Source organism: Mercenaria mercenaria, chromosome 15 (genome assembly GCF_021730395.1).
Source record: "Mercenaria mercenaria strain notata chromosome 15, MADL_Memer_1, whole genome shotgun sequence".
Taxonomy (NCBI): Eukaryota; Metazoa; Mollusca; class Bivalvia; order Venerida; family Veneridae; genus Mercenaria; species Mercenaria mercenaria.
The window spans coordinates 45615187-45636306 of record NC_069375.1 but is presented as its reverse complement, the minus strand read 5'-3'; the positions used below and the strand labels follow the sequence as shown (position 1 = coordinate 45636306).

Sequence of the window (21120 nt, the reverse complement as noted above, 5' to 3'; positions counted from 1 at the left end):
AATTTTATTCTTATAAGCTTGTGCTAAATTTTCTTTGTCCATCTTAAGGTTAACTTTATATTTCAATATAATTTGATGACTTATATAATTTATAGTTATTTTAATTATATTTATTTTATTTAAACAATACAAATGTTCATTTCCAATAGTATTTATTTTCAATGTTTCCTCATATAATACAAATTGCGTAAATACGATATTTGCAGCGGGAAGGCAGTTTAACTTATGTTAAGTAATGCTGCTTAGGACTTCTGTAGTTACTTCCTTTATATTCCAAGTTAAAATGAATAAATCCAAACAACTTTGAAAATTTTGATCTCTTTAAGAGACTTCCAGTAGTTTTGTTATTTTGTTATAATAATAATTATTTACATCATCATATATTCTTGATATACTTGTGTATTCTGTTTTTCCGATAAAAAACACCTTACCACTTCAAGACGACAAAAAACTCCAAAACAGAACTAATAATCATCATCTGCGGCATTAAGTTTAAAAATGTATCTAATAAATGAGTTCAGTTTCTGATTATTTTTAATTTTATCAGGTTCGTTGTAATAAACAAATACATGTGTGGTATGTTTACATCAGCTGTTATTCTAACAGGGTAATTAATCTTTGTGTAGCAGTTTGATTGCGTCATCATTCCCAAAGGAATGACCAGCTTTGCTTTTAAATCTTTCAGTAGAATTAGAGTCATAACCCAAATTTCATTAAAAATCAAACGTGGAACCATAGAATTAATTTTGTTACAATTACCCTACCTGATCAGCAGCAGTAGCTCTAAAAATTAATTCATCATCATCTGTCAGCTGCATGTTTTAATGAATTTGACTTGAGGTAAAATATTAGTTTTCTAACCCCTGAAAAAATATAATTATTTAAATGGAATTTTAGCATTTACTCAGTAATTTTTCTTGATTAAAATCCTTTTCGAATAGCAAACCCTGAATTATCATCAGCAGCAGCAGTAGCAGTATATCTAATAATAAAATTCATTGTTCCAGTTGAATTTTGCATAATCTTCAGATAGTTCAACCAAACTCTTTACATTTATACTCTTTGGTTAAATTATTACAATCATATACAATTTTCCCAGTTTGTTAAACCACTAACTGATCAATGAATTGAAGCTGCATTATAATTAGAGCAATTTGAAGCTCACATCATTCTCAGCACCATTAGCAAGTTTTATTGTACTTTAAAATTAAACTTCAAATAACCTTTAAACCCATCAAAATATGAACTTATTTCAATTAAGTGTAAAGGTGCTATCCGTTATTTTTGTTTTCCTTATAAAACATTATTTCCAGGACAGATATTAATCTGTATCTAATTGAATAAGTTTATTCATATCTTTCGCAATATTCTTTTGTTCTAAAACATGTATATATCATATAATATTTGTTTTTTCTAGTTTTTAATTTAGTTTTATTTTATTTTTTATTTAATTTTTTATAAATTAATCTGTTTAATACGTTTGTTGAGCTGAAGTTCCAGCACGAGCTAAAGTCCCAGATCCTGACAATAGTCTATTTATTCTCATATAATATCCTCCTCATTATCATTATTTTTTATTATTATTTTTAATTATTATGTTTATTATCATTTTTATTATTCTTTCTTTGTAATTCCATAGCAACTTAAAATACCAACTGCGGAGCAGGTTCTCTTTTTTAAGTTTTATTTTTTCACCAGCTTTGCTGCAGCTATAATTTTCCAACCTTCTGTTCCAACCTTTTATCGTTCCACTTTCCAGTGCAGAAGACAACAGTCTACCCGGGGCTATTAGCCACTGCTTTTCCCTGCTGTTTCAAAGCTTTTTTTTCCAGCTGTCTAATTGAAGATCAACTCTCCGCGTGAAAAGCAATTTCGTTAAAGTGCCAAAGATAACCTTTCCCGTGATGATTTCTTTCTTCTCCTGTGTGAGCTTCAAACATAAATAAATATCCTTATGTTTGTCATAAACTTTTTTGTACATTATAATAAAACTAAATTTAATAAATTTCTTTTAAAAATTAGTGTAAAACTTGTTTCAACCCTCATTAAAATTAATTATTCTACCAAATACATCTGTAATATATATTCTAATTGAATTTATTAATGATTATTAATTTTCAGAATATCCAACGCTTTGGGGGGTGGGTTCTTTGTAAAATGGATAAGCTCTTGTTAAATCTGCAGACTTAAAGCATAGATAATATCACTGAAATTACCATCAACAAGTGAATTATCAATAAGATCACATTGAATGTAAATTGTATCCACAGAGTAGTTTATATTTGGTGTTTTAGTTCCCCATCAGTTTGTCTTAATTTTGTTTCTCAATCCAAGCAATGTATGAAAATTTATATTTCCAAATCCAACTTAAATTATCTGTAAATGAAATCAAAACTTAAAAACTATCTTAAAATCAATTCCAAACTTATTGGAGCAATTTCTGATTTATCAAATTCATAATCATCATATACTTATTAATGTTTCTCTAATATAATTATTAATATCTGTGTAACTGTAAGAACCATTTTGTAAATATTATATCCAATCCTTACCATTATAAACGCATTCTTTTATTTGTCATATTCATCACTAATATAATGCCAAGAGTAGGTCAGAGTGTTAATACTATCCAAACCAACCACGTAAGGTGTGTTAGTTTTTATCTAAAATTAAAGAACGATAAATCTGATTGTAAAATCACTCGAGTATTTTTTCTATTTATCTTTAACTGTTTCAGAACCTTAATACTATTTTTTGTTCCATTTAAATATAATAAAAACTTTAATTAAAGTTTAAATTCAAGAGAAAAAATAAGTTTTATATAACATTTCATGTTGTTCAGGTAAAAGAGAATTCATTTTTAATAGTTCATCAAGTATTTCTAATACCTTCATTTTTTAGGTTTCTTCATTATTATATTCCAACATCAAATGATCCACAAATTAACTCCAAGTCATAACCAATTCATTTGATACATGGACAAACTCCATAACCTTGTCCCCTAATTACGTTTTTAAAATTTCATAGATCTTTTAATTGATAGGTAAATCCTGACTTTATTCTGTAATTCTTAAATAAATATTTAGGAGGGGGGGGGGAAATGATTTGAATGCTGTTTCTTATTGTTATATCTTTTATTAATGAAAAATCAAATTAAATCATCATCTACTTTATGTTAATGACTTCTTTTCCAGTTATTCTATCCTTAGTCAATTAATTTTGTTTGACCATCAAAGGGTGATTTTAAGTTATATTTAAATTACCATATTGTCCATTCGTGAAACTTTATATGGGTTATGATATCTTTATTCCTTTTCTGTAATTTTTGTTTCTAGAATATAGTTTTGATTGCGTTTCTATATTTTCTATAATTTTTTTCGACTTATGATATAATTGCTTCCTTTTGCTTTAATCAAGATCTGTTTTCAAGATCATTACCCATTTTTTTTATTTCATCCGATACATTGTTCTATAATATCCTCTACTTCTTTCGTAGTCTTTTTTTCATCAGATTTTTAGATCAGTGTGAAAAAAATCAAAACACTTCTTGTGGTGAAATATTGTTTTCATCGAAAAGAATCTAAATACAATTATTTTTAATTAAAATTAACTATAAATTCTTTTTGGTCTTGCTCCCAATATCTTTCTGATTCTTCAGTGTAATCATCAGTTGTATCATCAGTTGTTTCATTATTCCCATCTTTTTTCTTACCATAATCTTCTAAACTTTGTAAAGTTCATCTTGAGAAACCCGTCCAACAGATTCATCTCCCCCAATCTATGAATGTATAAGGAGTCGGTTTTAAGCTTGTTCTCTTTCATAACCTTTCAGTCCTTTTTTAATTTATTTCAGTAGGTTCTTTTGTTATTTACCCTGTATTTTTTATATTCCTCGCCACAGCCTAGGAGACCATGTAATTGACGGTTTCTGGAATAGCTGTGGTAACCCCTGGTATGTTTGTATGTCTTTCAATTCATACCTAATTACGCTAAATTGTTGTTTTTATTCATATCAGGTAATGCTTTTTAACTGACTTGATATTGTTTCTTTTTGACTTTCTATTATTCAGTAATTGGTTGATAAATTTCATGTACATATCCCATTTGTAGCTTTCATATTTTTTCTCTCAATTATTTCTTCTCTAGATTCTCATCTTTGTCCAATTAATTTTTTTTCTTATTATCAATTTCATTAAGTTTTTGATTGCATTTAATATAATCATGTAAATAATGTAAAATAATGTAAGATAATGTAAGATATGTAAGATATTGTGAAATAATGTAATATTATATAAATGGAAATTCAAATTATGATACAAAAAATGATAAATCCAATAACTTTAAACAATTTTATCCTTTTATGCCAATTCATGTTTAAGAATGTTAATATGCGGATCTCTGGATCAGGAAAAAACAAATACATTAATGCATATACTTCGAAAAACCTCTTATATATTTGATAAATTATACTTGTATGCGATAAACTTATAACATCTAAAGTCAGGATTTACATTACAATTTTAAAACCAAATTGCAAAAAAAATTAAAGTAATCCAAATGAAATACTGAATATTCTCAGCCTGATCCCAACCAAATGGAGAACTTGTGTGAATCTTGAATCAGAAAAAACAAAAAGTAGTAATATTTGATGATTTGTATGTGAAGATACCAAAGTTCAAAATGAAATAACAAAATACTATATTCAAGACGTCACAAAAACGTTGTTTTATTTATTTAGTCAGTCTTACTATAAAACACCAAAAATATTCGAATAACTGTTCACATTATATTTTATTTGAATGTCCAGGGTAAAATGGAAAATAATAGGATCTTGATGAACAAAATATAGATCGTGATACTTTTGCAATGCAACAAATCATAAGTATGATTTCTTATATATTGACAAACCAAGAAGTTTTTTAAGAAAACTTTAACTGGTAGTATATAATAATTAATAAGGAGTTTTTAATTATTAAAAAACAAATTAATCACCCTGACAGTATAAGTAAAGTTAATTTGAATATTGGATTTAAGTGATTATGGCTACTAAAAAACTATTCAAAAAGCTTAAAAAAAAAGGAATGCGGAATCTGTATCTCTGTCACAGAATAGGAACTTGATAACACAATGTACACGCATTAGAATTGGATGTAATGAAATAATCAACCTAGGAAATCCAGATAAACCCAACGATGCAGTTCCAAGACGGTTGGTGTATAAAAAAATTCAAAGTGTAATAGATGACTATAACTTGAAGACATCAAAAGTATAAAACAAACACTAAGAGCAGAAGTACAGAATATTGAAGAAATAACAAAAGATTTTAAAAGAAATTCATTATTAATTAATCAATTACAAGGTAAAATTGGAAGAAGAAATGAAAGGCTAAGATGATTCTATAAAGAACATGAAGAGAAATCTGATTTGACAGATGACAACATAAAAGAAGATTTCGAAGTTAATTAAAATTTCATTCACTCAAGTTCAAGAATAAATAGAGAGTAATTGATTAAAAGTGAAGAACTAAAAGACAAGATTATTGAAGCTGAGAAAAAGTTACAAAATATGTATCACTTAAAAATCAGAACAAAATAAATAAACTAATACTGAAATGGCAAAAGGGAATCAAGATTTACTCGATACATTTTCAAATAAATTGCAGAATATAAATCGAATTGGGAAAAAGGCACTTCACAAAGAAGGTGATGATCATGATACAGCATTAATAACCTTAAAAAGAAATTAATTCAAAATAGATCTTTAAAAAACAAATTCGAATTGGATAGTATTGTTGACAACCTTCACAATTTAAAATATCAAATTAAGTAATATTACAAAAAAAATTATCAAGAAGATATTAATGAATTAATGATAAAAATAAAAAAATAATAAATGATTAGACTCTGTATCTCTTGAAAAAATCAGTTAAACAAAAAGAAGCAATTAAGATAATTAATGATCAAATAAATAAATTCATAAATGATTTGGACTCTGTAGTTTAAAATATCAGATAAACAAGGAAATCAATCATGCTAATACCCAATAATTACTAGCAATACTAAAAGCAATAAACGCAATTTTGAAGAAATTACCACAAATGCTGAAGAAATACAAAAAGTATAAAATGGTTTTCTTAACAACACGAAACACAATTAGCTAGAACAAAAGGAGTTGTTGACAATTTTAATCTGCTTCTGAAGTTTGCTACAACAAAAGAGTTGATGATTTAGACTGAAATAATTCTTAAAACTAAAAAGAAAACAGGAAAATAAAAAAAGGGTAGAGGTAAGTGAGACATGAAGCGTTTCTCTTTGAATACTATTATAATCATAGCTTTTGATTACATACAAATGACAAAAGTATTTTGACCGATCGAGGTGCCTGATACACTCAACAATAAAAATATGGCCGTCTGAACTATTTAAAGATATTTGAAATAAGACCTGGAATTATCTTAGATTATAAAGATTTTATAAGCATAAACCAACAATATAAAATAGATGTACTAGATATGCTTTTGAGTGGTGTGTTTATAGTCGGAAAAACCGGAACTTATATAATAGATATTAAGATTTTATTAAAGGGTGCGAGCTCTCCGGGTGAACCGTATAAACCGACTAAAAGCCCAATATCACATTTTATATTTAGGTGGCGGAATGATAGGCCTCAGGATAATGTTTTATTTGATATATTTGATAATGTAAATATAACAGCTGAGGCAGCTGAGGACTTTGACACTGATAAGTTAATATCTATGTATAAGAAAAAAATTAAAATTTATCTAAAACAAGGAACAATGTTTGATATTCACCCGTATGACGATTCAGCATCTACAGAATTAACATTTATGCTTTTGATAGGTAGTTACATTAGATTCTACATATCGGATGAACCTATATCCTCTGGTAGAAGCAGACTTTTGGATTAAAGGGTTAATTAAAAGCTTAATTAAAGTTTTAATTACTATGTGTACCCTGATAATGTAGTTATTAATTGAAAATAAAATCAAATACATTACATTTTATCAATAAAAATAATCTGCCAAAAGTTTGCCAAAAGTTTGCCAAGTTGGCAGACATTGTCACATTGCTGCCACTTGGCAGAAAAATGGCAGGCTTTTGATTGGTTGAATTTGTGCTTGCCAACGTTCTGCCAAAAGTTTGTCAAGTTGGCAGCGACTGCCACATTGCTGCCACTTGGCAGGATTTTGGCAAATATTTGGTGGAAGTGTTTAATCATATTTTACTATAGGTTTTCATAAAGTACTATGAAAATTTGTTTTAAATTTGTTGAAATTGGTCAGCATTGGTCGGTTTAGGTCAAGGGTTAAAATTAAGTTGGGTCAAAAGTGTGCCAAAAACCCCATTTCTTATACTACTTACTAGGATCTAAATTATTTCAGATACATCAGAACATCCACCCAATTTGTTAGATTTTCTTTCGAAACGAAAGTAACCGAGGAACAACAAATAAATCACGAGGATCCAAACTGGCAGAAAAAATGATATAAAGATTGAACAAAATTATGTTGTGAAAAAAAAACAACAACACCATTTTTTATTGGAAATTAACCTTAGGGTATTTATGTTTTCCACACATTTGGTAGCCGTAATGAGATACAAGGGACGTTTTCGCAAACATTTTCTTTTACTTAATGTCGGGTAATTAATTATCAAACAATCAGTTCCGTACGAATTATCATCATATCCTGTTAAATAACAAAATAAAGTGGTGCATATTATTGTGCCAATTGTTTTATTCTCCTGAGTTTGAAATATAATTTTTTCAAGGGTAAGATTCACCTTTTCTTCTGTTATCAACGATTTATTTTACAATAAACTAATTGGCACGGAACAGTGTATAAATTCGGAGTTCCTCGGTTATTTATGTTTCGTAAGATAAGGTAAACAATCGGATGAACGCTAATATCTGTAAATCTTTAAGATCCAAGTTTTAAGTGAATACTGGTCCAGTCTTATTTCTTATTTAATTTTCAACAAAATTTAAGACGTAAATAACCCTAACTTTCTAGGAAAAGGAGGCCCGTACCCCTAGAAAACCCCTAACAGGCTTGTAACAGGATCCGTACCCCTAGACACTTCCTTTTTCATAAGGTACTTTGACCTTGTTTTTCACCACAGCTTTTACAATATGCTATATATGAAACCTGACAACTAAATCATATTCAGCTGCCTTATTTACACACGGGAAAATTAATAAAAGAAACATTCAGTAACTAAAATTAATGGAAGAATGTGTATGAAAGACAGATCTTTACCATGATGGTCCGCCATATTGTTACAGTGCTTTATGGGTATCAAGACGAAAGAACAAATCGGGCGGACTCTGAAATCTCCGGAATTCTCCGCAATGCATTGTGGGTGACTTGACCAATTGATGCCAAAAAAAAAATTTACGGCAAAGAGAATTAAAGAAAATTATTTCTGGACAAGTGTCCCCACCTGATTTTGAATATGCCAAAATTCGGAACACAAAGGGCACGTTAGAAAAATCGACCGTTTATCTGAGGATAAAATTTTTGTCCTAATATAAACGGCAGTGTCCTCACATAAAAGGTGAGAAAAAAAAAGAAAGATTGTCCCAACATGAACGCGGTATTCATGTCCCTCTCTCTCTCTCTCGCCCCCGCCCCCCTCTTTCTCTCTTTCTCTCTCTGTTACTGGAGCTTTCTCAAGCCCTGTTCCTCTGGTCAGATTGCTCTCTGCCCACATTGGTAGGGAATTGGCGTCATTTATTATATCTACCGTTTGTGTAAATATATATATGAATGTCAAATCGCCCGCTTAACTCCATAGGGAGACGGCATATTTACGGATCACGGAGTCGTAAGGTCAGTCTCAAGCCGAGGCGTATGTTCTCCGTGACGATTTGATAAAATACATTACTTCTGAAATCATCCGCCCTCCATCTCTGATTCATGTGTGGAAACTGGCAGTTACTTGCGGAGAAGAGGTTTTTACTGGTACATAATCCAGGAACACTGGTAAAGTTAACTGCACGCCGTAGCATAACTAAAATACTTTTGAAAAATGGCGTTAAACACAAACAAACATATATGAATGTCAATCAACCTTCGAGTCCGCCCGCTTAAATCAGTTGGGAGACAATATACTTCGGATCCACCTGTTGACTTTCTGAATTAAATTTTATTATATATATGAATGCAACACATTTAAAAGGGATATGACATACAACAAATTAATCATAGCGGATCGTTCTAATTCTTATAGTAAAGACAATGAATTTGGTCAGTTGTAAATAAGTTATATTACGACATTCAATAACCATAAAACTGTTCAGTGTTATTACTTACTTTTTCTTTGCAAATAAGAGACAAATTTCTCACATGAATACGGGATAATCCAAGGAGAAATGACTTCAGACTATCGTGTCCCGTATGACATACGTCGCTCTAGGGGATCGCACTTGCTTTGAAATATATGTTATTAGTGTAGAATTTTAATTTATATCACAGACAACAGCGAAAACATGTTTGATAACTACAGTTATATACAAAACAACTACCACATATTCTCTTGCAACATTTTACTGTTGTTATCAATACACTGTATAAACAATAAACAAATTAATAAAATAACTTTCCATATCAGTCAACATAACATTTCCGATGACTAGACGCTGAAAATTCTATGTGTAAAACCCAGTGTTTCGAGGTTTTAGAGAACGTCGAAATTAGAAGTTCTTCAATCATAGTGACACAGACCGACTAGACTGATCACAGTTCCTTTTATAAGAAAGAAAGAAAGAAAGAATGTTAAAACTATAATTGAGCATATTAATAAATCTTAAAAAAAACCACAAAAGAACAAAACAAAAAAAAACACAAAATCTTACTGATTAAATCGGATTTAAGATGACACAAGGCGAATAAAAATACAATATGTTTTCTTGTTTTCACATAGTCTATGCGTTCTATTACCTAGATACGCCAACTTGCAATTTAATGATATATGAATCTGTCTTTAACACACTTATACAAAACAATACAATAAAATACCGTACTATCAGATTTTTTACAGTGTTTAGTACAACACTGAGTTCTGTTGGACAAGTACATAACAGTAATAATCAATATTCGCCTCGTCCAAATATTGGTTATTTTAACACACATTTATACATAATAAGTTTATGTTCTTCCCTGATGATACGTATGTTAATTTCCAACATTTACATCCAGTGCAAAAAAAAAATCTAATAAATCTGAACCGAAACAATAATCAGCGGATAGGAAATGTACTAATTTAGAAATTGAATGCTTACTCTTATATGTTTCGTTTATAATCAAGAAAGTCATCGCAGTTTTTAATTTTTTATTGCTGCCGCAATATTCAAGGGAAGTAATTCCAAATGACTCTTTATAAGGAATCAGAAAAGTTGTTCCATCCAATAAGAAAAAAATAAGGATTTTTTTTGGACTTTTCGCGGCATTTTTTATCTAGTTAAACATAAATTCTGTCATATAACTAGATACTTTAATTTGTAAACTTTTGTTAAAAATCTCTGTATACCAGTATCTTTTAAAGTAGTTTCCGCTAACAAAACACAAATGGTATTCAATTCAACAGCCTGTTGATTACATACTATACATAATCTTGATTCACGGAAGCTGAACTTGGCCTTCAAATCAACCTATAAAATCAAACTGAATCTTAACACACAGAAACACTTCAGCTACATGATTTACTGCCCACATCTAAACCACTTTAATTCAAATTCTACCCCGGTTTAAAACAGATTTTGCTGAGAAATCTTTAATGTCATACTGCACAAAGTTTTATCACATTATAATAATACAACCATCTTAGCTGCTTCAACTACTAGTAGTTGTTTTATGACTGGTAACATAAGTCTTCAATGTGCTATTGTTTATCTGAAAAGCAAAACTTATAAGAAATAATTTCAGAAAATCACAACTTTGATACAAATGTATGTACAATTATTTTGACATTTGCACTTTTAAGTCATACTATTTTCAAGTTTATTTTACATCAAAATAACATTTCCTCTTCAAAATAACATTTTCAAGAGGAAAACTTACTTAAATGTAGTGATCCCTACCAAATACTCGAGACTAGGAAGTATAACGTATAAACTTGCACAATGAGATGATTATCCTAAAACTTCTTCGATGGTAATACAATGAAAATCTACAGTTCTGTCCAATTTTAATTTAATGCATGAAAGTGATAACATTTCATATCTATTCATGTTTATTTTCAGCTCTGGTGACCCCAAGTGAAGCAAAATCATGCAAAAACATTATATTTTGAGTAATGCCAATACACTGACACTTCTGACAAAGACTTGTGTATGACCATCAAGTAGTTCATGAGAAGAATGATAGAAGGTTTTTTCCTATATTTGTTTTATCCTGTGAGAACCAGTGAAGTACATCCATTTGAACAGATTTGAGAAATGTCAATCTAACGATACTATAGACAGATATGGTGTACATCATGGAAGTTGTAAGAAGTCATTTTTATATGCTTTTTTAACCTGTAGATGCTCCCAAATGCAGTCATGCACCTTTAGCTTATGTAAACTAGAATTACGTGACAACTCACCTTTCCAGACTTAATCAAACTGGCCAGCACCAAGTCTGTTCATTAGCTGTAAAGATTCTGTTGGCATTTCCCATGCATCTTTTTTTCCCTGCTCAAGTCTGACATTACAGGTGCTGCTCGCGGACAAGGACACTTCAATTTTCGACAGAGTTCATCAGCAGAACCTGTTTCCAAAACAAAAAGGATTTTTGTACTTCCTTCTTTTTCAATAGTTATAATTTACAAAGTCAATTAAAAATGATACTACTAAACGTTATTGAGTAGAAATATGCTGGACAGGTGAATCAGGTAAAATCCTCATGAGTGTTCCTTGACCATCTATAAAGTGTTTAAGCAGCAAAAATTTAGATCATCTACAAAGATGTCTACATATTGATTCCCCTGTGCATCAAACAGTCATCAGGCTAACTTAACAAAATATATTATTTAATTGTTCGGAACTAATACTAAAACATGCAGATATAACATGCGTTGTAATATCAGATAATGACATGCAGACAAATTACGCTAGACAAATTAGTGATTCGTATGACCTGCTATTTTTATGCAACTTGGAACTCGTAAAATCGCTAATATTTCCACAGACTAGAAGTTGTTAAATGTCAGCTTTAAATTCAGGGATATATCTACCTCATAAAATTACATAACTGTAAAACATAGGCTCTAAATTCAGAGGTGTATCTACCTTATAGTAATTGAATATCTGTTAAAAATTGGGTATGTCTATCTCATAGAAACTATATTTCTATTAAATGTTGGCTTCAATACAGGGATGGAGTTACCCTACAGTAATTACATACCTCTTAAATTCTGATATGAAGCAGTTTTATTCAAGATAGGACAGTTATATTTTTAACCTTTATAGTGTTCCACTAACTCCATTATTGACTTGAAAGGACGTCTTAAGAACACGCCTCCATCATCCATATTTTCCATTTTGTAATGTTTGACACAATCACCTTTATTCTGGTCATAGTCTCGTATTGATAATACATAGCTACCTAAAAATAAAGTATATTGTTTGAAAGTTATTCATTCCTAATATGATTCTAACATAACAAGGGCACAAATGACTACAACAAGAGCTGTCATTATTGGTGACAAATGCCCCCGAAGCATGCTCAAGAATGCTACATCATTTCGTGACCTTGACCTTGACCCAAGAGGCCCTGGTCATAAGCACGACACACCTTTCAATATGGTTAACTTTTTTGTCAAATTATTTTCAAATCCCGTGATAAATGGCAGAGTTATTGACCAGACAAGAAACAACCTTTGATTTCTGAGTGTAAACTTGACCTTGGAGCTAGGGGTTATGTCTTGCGCATGACACATCATCATAATATAGGGAACATTTATGCCAAGTAATTTAAAAATTCCTTCATCAATGGCAGAGTTATGAACCGGACAAAAAACAGACCATGTTAACCTTTAACTTCTAAGTACGACCTTGACCTTAGAGCTAGGGGCCTGGATCTTGCGCATGACACGTCGCCTTAATGTGGGGAACATTTATGCGAAGTAATTTCAAAATCCCTTCATCAATGACAGCTATGGACCGGACACGAAACAGATCTTGTTAACCTTTGACTTCTAAGTGTGACCTTGACCTTGGAGCTAGGGGTCTGTGTCTTGCGCATGACACGTCGTCTAATTATGGTAAACATTTATCCCAAGTTATTTCAAAATCCATTCAATCCTTTCAAGGATGACAGAGTTATAGACCGGACAAGAAACAGATCTTGTTAACATTTAACCTCTAAGTGTGACCTTGACCTTGGAGCTAGGGGCCTGGGTCTTGTGCATGACACGTCGTCTCATTATGGTGAACACTTATGCAAAGATATTTCAAAATTCCTTTATTGATGACAGTGTTATAGCCCTAGCAAAAATGTACACGTACGGAGGCACGTACGCACAGACACACGGACGCACAGTACGATTTTAATATGCCCACCTTCGGGGCATAAAAATAAAATCTTAAAAAGTGCCTCAATTTCTCTAAAATATTCACAGACTGTTTTATTTTAGCTTATGATATCATATTGTTAACTTTGGTAACATGACTTAAGGTTCCTCAAAAAGTGAAGTTTGAAAGTGCCAATGCATTTAAAGTATTGGTTTAGGCTTTAAAGTCTGAAAATATTTTGTGCACTAGTGTCTATGTTCGGTTTTGGTAAAGTCAAATCAGAACATTACATACCTGGATATGTCTCACTCTCTCTTACCAAATATGTCCCAACTTCATTTCCTTTAGATAACAGGTTTCTCTCTGTTTCTTTACGTGTCACCTTTCCGAAAAACCATCTGTAAATCATCAGTATTGAATCTGATACCCTTTAGGAAATATACTACCAAGTTAACAAGCATATATTTTTAAATGACTAATAATTTCACATCACAATGCACCATTTAAAATATACCGAAATTTGCATTCATGACATCAAATTACATGAATAAAAATAAATTAAACATCATTACTAAAATGATATGATAAGAGCTTAAGAGTGTTTTTAAAAGATTAGAATATCATCTAGGTTTTCTATGAATTATTTACGAGGAAACAAATGAAAAACATAATTATATATCCTGTATATGCAATCATTGCTGTAAACCGAAGAGAAAACGACAATGCTTTGACTAATGTAGCTGGGTAGACCCTGATTACAGAAGCCTTAATACATGCTTTTATCTAGCCTTGGAATACTCCTCCATGTTCATCCCACAATCCCATCTTTTCCTCGACAAGTGTGTGTGCGTGTGTGTGTGTGTGCGTGTGTGTGTGTGTGTGTACAACAACTTCAAGTCATATAAATGTCTACTTGTAGCAGTGGACACTCTGTCCAACTTTATACTGCTGCCTCACTGGAATATCATGCCATAGACACGTGACATGATACCCTATAGTCTCATTATCCTAACACCGAGCTAACCAGTTCTGGTAGTGTCATCTTAATGCTGAGCACCAAGCTACTTGTTCCATCTGTCATGTCTTTGGTATGACAAGGCCAGGTAGCAAAACACCACCTTGCACACAAAGCGGGCACTCTACCACCAGGCTACAGAGGTGGTCCCTCAATGACTGACAATTGCAATCCACTTAACGAAGTTAATATGTAACACCCATTCTGTTACTTAACAAATTTAATAGGCTTATGCCTGTGACTAAACTAAGTTGATACATGACACCTTCTCATATAATAAAACTAAGTTAATATGTAACACCTACTGCTGTGACTAAACTAAGTCAGTATGTAATACTTACTCATGTGACACAACAAAGTTAATATGTATTGCCTACTTCTGTGACTAAGCTAAGTAAGTATGTAACACATACTCATGCAGCACCAACTTGTATGATTGTATGAGAGTGGTAAGTTAATATGTATCACCTTCTTTTGTGACTAAGCTGAGATAGTATGTAACACATACTTATGTGACATGCAACACCGACTTGTATGAGTGTGGTAAGTTAATATGTAACACCTACTCCTGTTTAATTGCATCTTCTATAGCAACATAGTTTCTTGGCACATATCCCTCAGATTTACTGTTCTGGTAGTTCGGATCTGTGTGTCTGGCAAACCACCAATCTTCATTTCTGCTAAATAGTTGTGTAATGATATTTGATATAACTGTCATAAATTGATAACATTTTCATTTTCACCCCGAACGGACATGCTTCTCTGTTGAATGCATTCTATTCTAGAACAAAACTGCTGTATTTTAGGGGTATTCAATACAAGAATAAATATGTGTTAACAAGAAGATTCTTGTGCTCATATGCAGTTAAAATACGTTGAAACAAATGTGTGTCCCATGGCAAAATATGAACAAAGGATTTTTTTAAAACTTTTAATTAGATATCTTTGCAACAAAATAGATGAGTCAAATCCCAAACTAACCCCAGTTGCATAACTTAATATGCTGAATAGCAATCTTATAATGTTTAATGACTCTTGGTCAAATACTTTTTGAGATATGCACAACAGATATTAGGACCGACAAAATTAAAGTTGGTCAGTCAAAAACGGGACACAACTTTGTAAACAAGAGCACCACCTGCCCATGTCATCGCTCGTGTAAGTGCTGGACAATATGTAAGAAAAGAGTTATTGTTCTCGTCCTTCTCACTCATGTTAATTGAAGACAAAAAATGTATGAAGTTTCAAAGCTATAGTAAGTATTTAAGAAAAGTGAATTTAAACAAAAAACAACAAAGAAGGACTGATATTCAAAGTTAAAAAGGCCCATAATTCTGATAAAATGAAAGAGAGTTATAGTTTGTGACCTACTTACTAATCTAATAATAATAAAGAAGTGTAGAAAGTTTCAAAGCTACAGCTCTTATAGAACTCAAGAAAAGATGACCTAAATAAAAAGTGCCATAATTCAGACAAGATGCGAGTCAGACTTATGTTGCTTGGCTTACTTACTCATCTTATGATGATAAACAAGTGTGCAAAGTTTCAAAGCAAAGTTTTCTTATAGTATGCAGGTGACGTTAGTGGACCTAAACGAAAAATTTAACCAAGATAATTAAATTGTCTAAGTACAAAAAAGGCCATAATTCTTACAATATGCATGTTAGTGTTATGGTTCTTGATTTACTTATTCATCTAATGGGCAAAGTTTCAAAGCTGTAGCTGTTATAGTTTTTAGAACAAAAAGCACCTAATAAAACGTAACCAAATAAAAGTATAAATACAAAAAGCGCCATAATTCTGACAAACTGCTGGTCAGAGTTATGATTCTCTACCTACTTACTCATCAAATAAAGATAAACAAGTGTGAAAAGTTTCAAAGCTATAGCTCTTATTAGTTTTGAAGGTGGACCTAAACAAAAATTTTATACAACGCCGACTATCAAGTGACGACAATATCTGGTAGATTTTTTCAAACATTAGACAAGCTAAAAACAAACAAAAAACAATAATTATGGAACCCATGCAGTACATGTCAGATTATCACAGTGAATAAATGTGTGACATTCCAATCCATTCACACAAGTAGTTACTGAAATACTAGCTTACAAACAAGTACTTAACCAAAAATGGGGCATAACTTTGAAAAAGAACAACAAGAAACGTGTAAAATGTGCGAAAAGCAGGATTTCAAACATTGCATCAAGCCAACAGGTTTTGTTTAAAAAAGGCTCATGATCTATTATACATATTTGACTGCATCTAATCATTCCATTCAGAAATACAGATATAACAAACGTAGATGTGTCCTTGCCATACGTGATTCCTGACCTATGTAATTAGTTTGACCTCGATCCTATGGCAGAGATCATGATTTGAACTGCGACCTATTCATTCAACATCATGAAAGGTACAGTAGACAAATGTTTTAGCCCACTGAACCACTCTGGAACTTTCAATGTATGCCGATTAATCAAGTTATTCAGCTCTATCTATTCTTTGAAAAGTCTAGCGAAAAAGCTTCAGAATAATTTTAGTATAAACTTAGACCTGGAGTTTGTTTAAACAAAAAGTATTCAATTTATTCTTTAAATATAACAATCTAATAGGAACTGTGCTGGAAAATAAGTCTGACAGAAATACAATGAAATCCAGCAAGCACTGTACTGTTCTATAATGATCATTATGTTCTTTAACAACACTGTCTGTATTACATTTTCATCATTAATTTAAATAGCCTGTTCCTTGTGAAGAGTGGTGAATCAAGTTTAATGTCAAGGGTTGTATTTGTTCTGATCTTTAACATCTTATTTATGATTGCTAAATTCCTAGACGTATTTTTAAAACCTGATTTTTCTTATACTGTATGCCCGACAGAGATAAGAATTATTCTAGCCTAAGTATAAATTTGATAAACAAGAGAATAATATGAACATAACAATTATTGTATTATTTTTGTCAAAGATTTTCATTTACAAATATATCATTCATCAAAACTCACAAGAGATGCACATTTGTATGAATAATTATTACCCACCCTTGCCAATCTTGGTTTTGCAACCAAAACATATCAGAAACAAGATTGCCAGAAGGTCACAAAATACGCCCGTCTAAATATTCAGTTACGTATCATAAAGTTAATAATGTTGATGTTGTATGCCTTGTTAACTCAGGAATAGAGTAAGAAGGAATCAATGTATTTATGAGGTTGGAATGGGATGAAATTTCGCAGATTTCGAGTAATTCAAGAGCCATAATCCAAGAGTGCCTTGGGCGATTTGGCTGGTTATCGAGTTCAGCTGAGATATTATGCCCATACACATTGTCATCAAGTTTCGTGAAGATCGGATGAAAACTGTTTGACTTAGACAGCGGACAAGGCTAAATTCGCAGTTTTTCGAGTAATTCAAGGGCCATAATCCAAGAGTGCCTGTGGCGATTTGGCTGGTTATCTAACTTGGCCGAGATATTATGTCCACAAACATTGTCAGCAAGTTTGGTAAAGATCGTGGGACATGATTTTGGACGCCGATCACCGCCCAGACGCCCGCCCGCCCTCCACGGGTGTTCACATAATACGCCCCACTCTTTCAGAGACGGGCGTATAATAAATTAATTCCGTAGCTACATGAAGTTTCACAACTTATGTTTTGGTTCAGAATGTTTAAATATCCTGATATCTATAAAATACTTTTTAAATACTTTCAGGTAAAATACTTTCAAATAAAGGAGTTAATCCAAAATACGAAAACACCCATAGAAACAATAAATGAACAGTATACATAATTCTAATAGGAATCTCCTTAAATACATCTCTATTAGGATGTATACAAGGAGCTGTGTTTTCAAAAGGCAAAGTCATACCTTCCCCCACCTCCCCTAAGATGTTGTTTTAGGATATAAGTTTAAACGTGAAGATCATAATTATGAAGATCAATGTCATCTTCATAATAGGACAGTTTGAATGTCTTGCCACAAGGTATGTTGAGTGTGAGTATAAACTACATTGTGGCATTTATGTGGGATGTAGAACCAAGAATGCTGTTTATCAAGGTTTTAAGTTTGAAGGTTATGGTCATAAAAGGTCAATGTCATCTATGGTAGGTCAATTTATAGGTCTAGCCTCGAGAGTATTAACTAAATTGGGTCACTTATATGTGGGCTGTACAACCATAAAAATCTGCCGTGTTTTTAAGATTAAAGGTGTAGGTCATTTGAGTTTTATGGTCAAGTATGCATAGGTCAGCTTATACCGGTAAGTCTTCCCACAACAATTGTTGAGTGCGATTATGAATTAAATTGGGTCATTAATATGAGCTGTAAGCAAAATGTTAAAATCTGGTTCATATGGATGGCAGACTGACAATGCAATCGCTATATGCACAGAGGTATAAAGAAATGTTGCCGACCACCTTTAAGCCAAAAAGCTATCTTTTAAAATCATATGTAAACATTATGATGTTTGTTTATACATCAGTGATATATTTTAAGAGGAAAATTGCACAATCAAGCTGCAGAAAGAGAACATTAATTCAAGTATAAATAAATCAGGAAGTTTCTGACATACAGAAAGTAAATTACAAACTTTCCTTAAAAAACTACAATAAAAAAACAAGAGCAACACCTACTGGTACCAACGTTCGTCTGTATGTGCTTGGCATAAGGCAATAAAAGTTATGATTATTGGCCCTGATGATAAAAATGATGATATATACGGCTAAATTATTCAAGAAAAGTGACCCTAAAGTAAACAGAAATAAAAAAATGCCAATTTTCTTGGTGAAAAAAGGACACATTTCTGACATAATGAAAGAGTTATGGTTCTTGACCAAAGTACTAATCTAATGAAAATGAAAGAGCACAATATTTTAAAACTAGAGCTCAAGAAACAAACAAGAGCATCGCCGTGCGGGTGCAGACGCTAATCTGAATTTTTGTTTCTGTATAATAGAAATATTGCCCTACCAATGATTTTCTAAGTCCAAAACGGGCCATAATTCTTTCAAAAAGCAATGTAGAGTTATGGTACCTGCTGTGCAGAGTCAGCTTTTAATGGCAAATAACAATAAAATAATAATAAAAGTTTTAAAGCAATAGCTTTGACAGTTTAGGAGAAAAGTTGACCTAAACATAAAACTTAACCAAGAAATCTGTTATTTTCTAAGTCCAAAAGGGGCCATCATTCTTGCAAAAAGCAGGATGGAGTTATGTTTCTTGCTGTACAGAGTCAGCTATTGATGGTGAACAAGTGTTGCAAGTTTTAAAGCAATAGCTTTGATAGTTTAAGAGAAACGGTGAACTAAACATAACACTTAACAGGCGACGCCGACGCCGATCAAGTAATGACAATAACTCATCATTCTTTTTCAAAACATCACATGAGCTAAAGAGCTCAACGAAAACTTCAACCAAGAATTCTAACATTCTAAGTACAAAAAGGCAATAGTGATGAGAATCAGAATTATGGTTCTTGACTTATACTGTATATTAAGTGCTGTTGAATGTGTTTATCATGAAAAGGGCCCTATGTAAATCTGGTATAATATAATAATATAGTATATATACACGCAGAAAAACAAAGCTGTTGTTCTCATAATATTCTAGTAAAGTGGATCTTAACAAAAGTTAACCAAGAAACAGCAATTGTGTTAGTATGAAAAATTCTTACTGTATGTAACAGAGTGTTACAATTCTTGGCCAACATATTTATCTAATAATGATAAACAAGTGTGCAAAGTTTCAAAGCTAATGCTCTTTTAATATTCAAGAAAAGCTGACAATTTCAAAACAATTAACCTAGACCATCTGATTTTTTTTTTCAAACAGGGCCATAATTCTGAAACAAGAGGGTCGTGATGACCCTGGATCGGTCGCTCACCTGAGTATTTTGAGCTACACGGACAAGTGTAAGAGATTAGGTAAGAAAGTCAAAAATAAGTTAGCATTGAAATCTTTTCCAAGTTGTTCAAATGTCAAACTGATGCTAAAATATTAAGAAAGTAGGTCAGTAGGTCATATTCATGATCACTGAAAGTCAGTTTTAAGATCGGTGTGCAAAACTGTATATGTCATCAAAATTTCAAGGCTATATCTTAAAAAAACAAGAAAGTAGGTCAGTAGGTCAAGGTCACAGTCAAGGGACCCTAATTACTTGGGGTCATCAGGTAATTATGATGAAACAGTCTAGGAAATATGATCAGATATTTTTAAAGTATTTTTTCTATGTAACTCCTATAAAAACTAAGTGACCCCGGGGTGGGGCTTTAAATGGGCTCTGGGTCATGATTTGAACAATCTTAGTAAAGGACCACTACACAATGCTACATGTAAACTATCTAAACTGTTCGCCTCTCAGTTAAAGAGAAGAACATTCTTTTATGTTTTATCTATAGAACTCTGTGTAAATTCAACGGACCACGGAGCGGGTCCAATATTGGCCCTTGGATCGTAACTTGAACAATCTTGGTAAAAGTCTACTAGACAATGCCACATACCCAATATATTAGCTCTAGATTTTCATTTTTCAGAGAAGAAGATTTTTGAAATTTACAATACAACCATATAAGGGAAATAAGCCCCGTCCTCTGGCA

General features: G+C 31.8%; 1 protein-coding gene across 2 annotated transcripts in view; it reads right to left on the bottom strand.

The window, feature by feature from the left end:
• Positions 1-9552: 9552 nt before the first annotated feature.
• Positions 9553-21120, bottom strand: part of LOC123559688 (uncharacterized) — a 108781-nt gene continuing 97213 nt past the window's right edge. The window contains exons 23-27 of one of the 2 annotated variants that reach the window (XM_053525159.1): positions 15097-15210; positions 13810-13913; positions 12464-12607; positions 11607-11770; positions 9553-10912 (exon numbers count right to left, since the gene is read on the bottom strand). In XM_053525159.1, coding sequence (XP_053381134.1) covers positions 11649-11770; positions 12464-12607; positions 13810-13913; positions 15097-15210 — 484 coding nt within the window. In that variant the 3' untranslated portion in view covers positions 9553-10912; positions 11607-11648. The remainder of the gene's footprint in view (positions 10913-11606; positions 11771-12463; positions 12608-13809; positions 13914-15096; positions 15211-21120) is intronic. The other variant, XM_053525160.1, reaches the window with a different exon arrangement.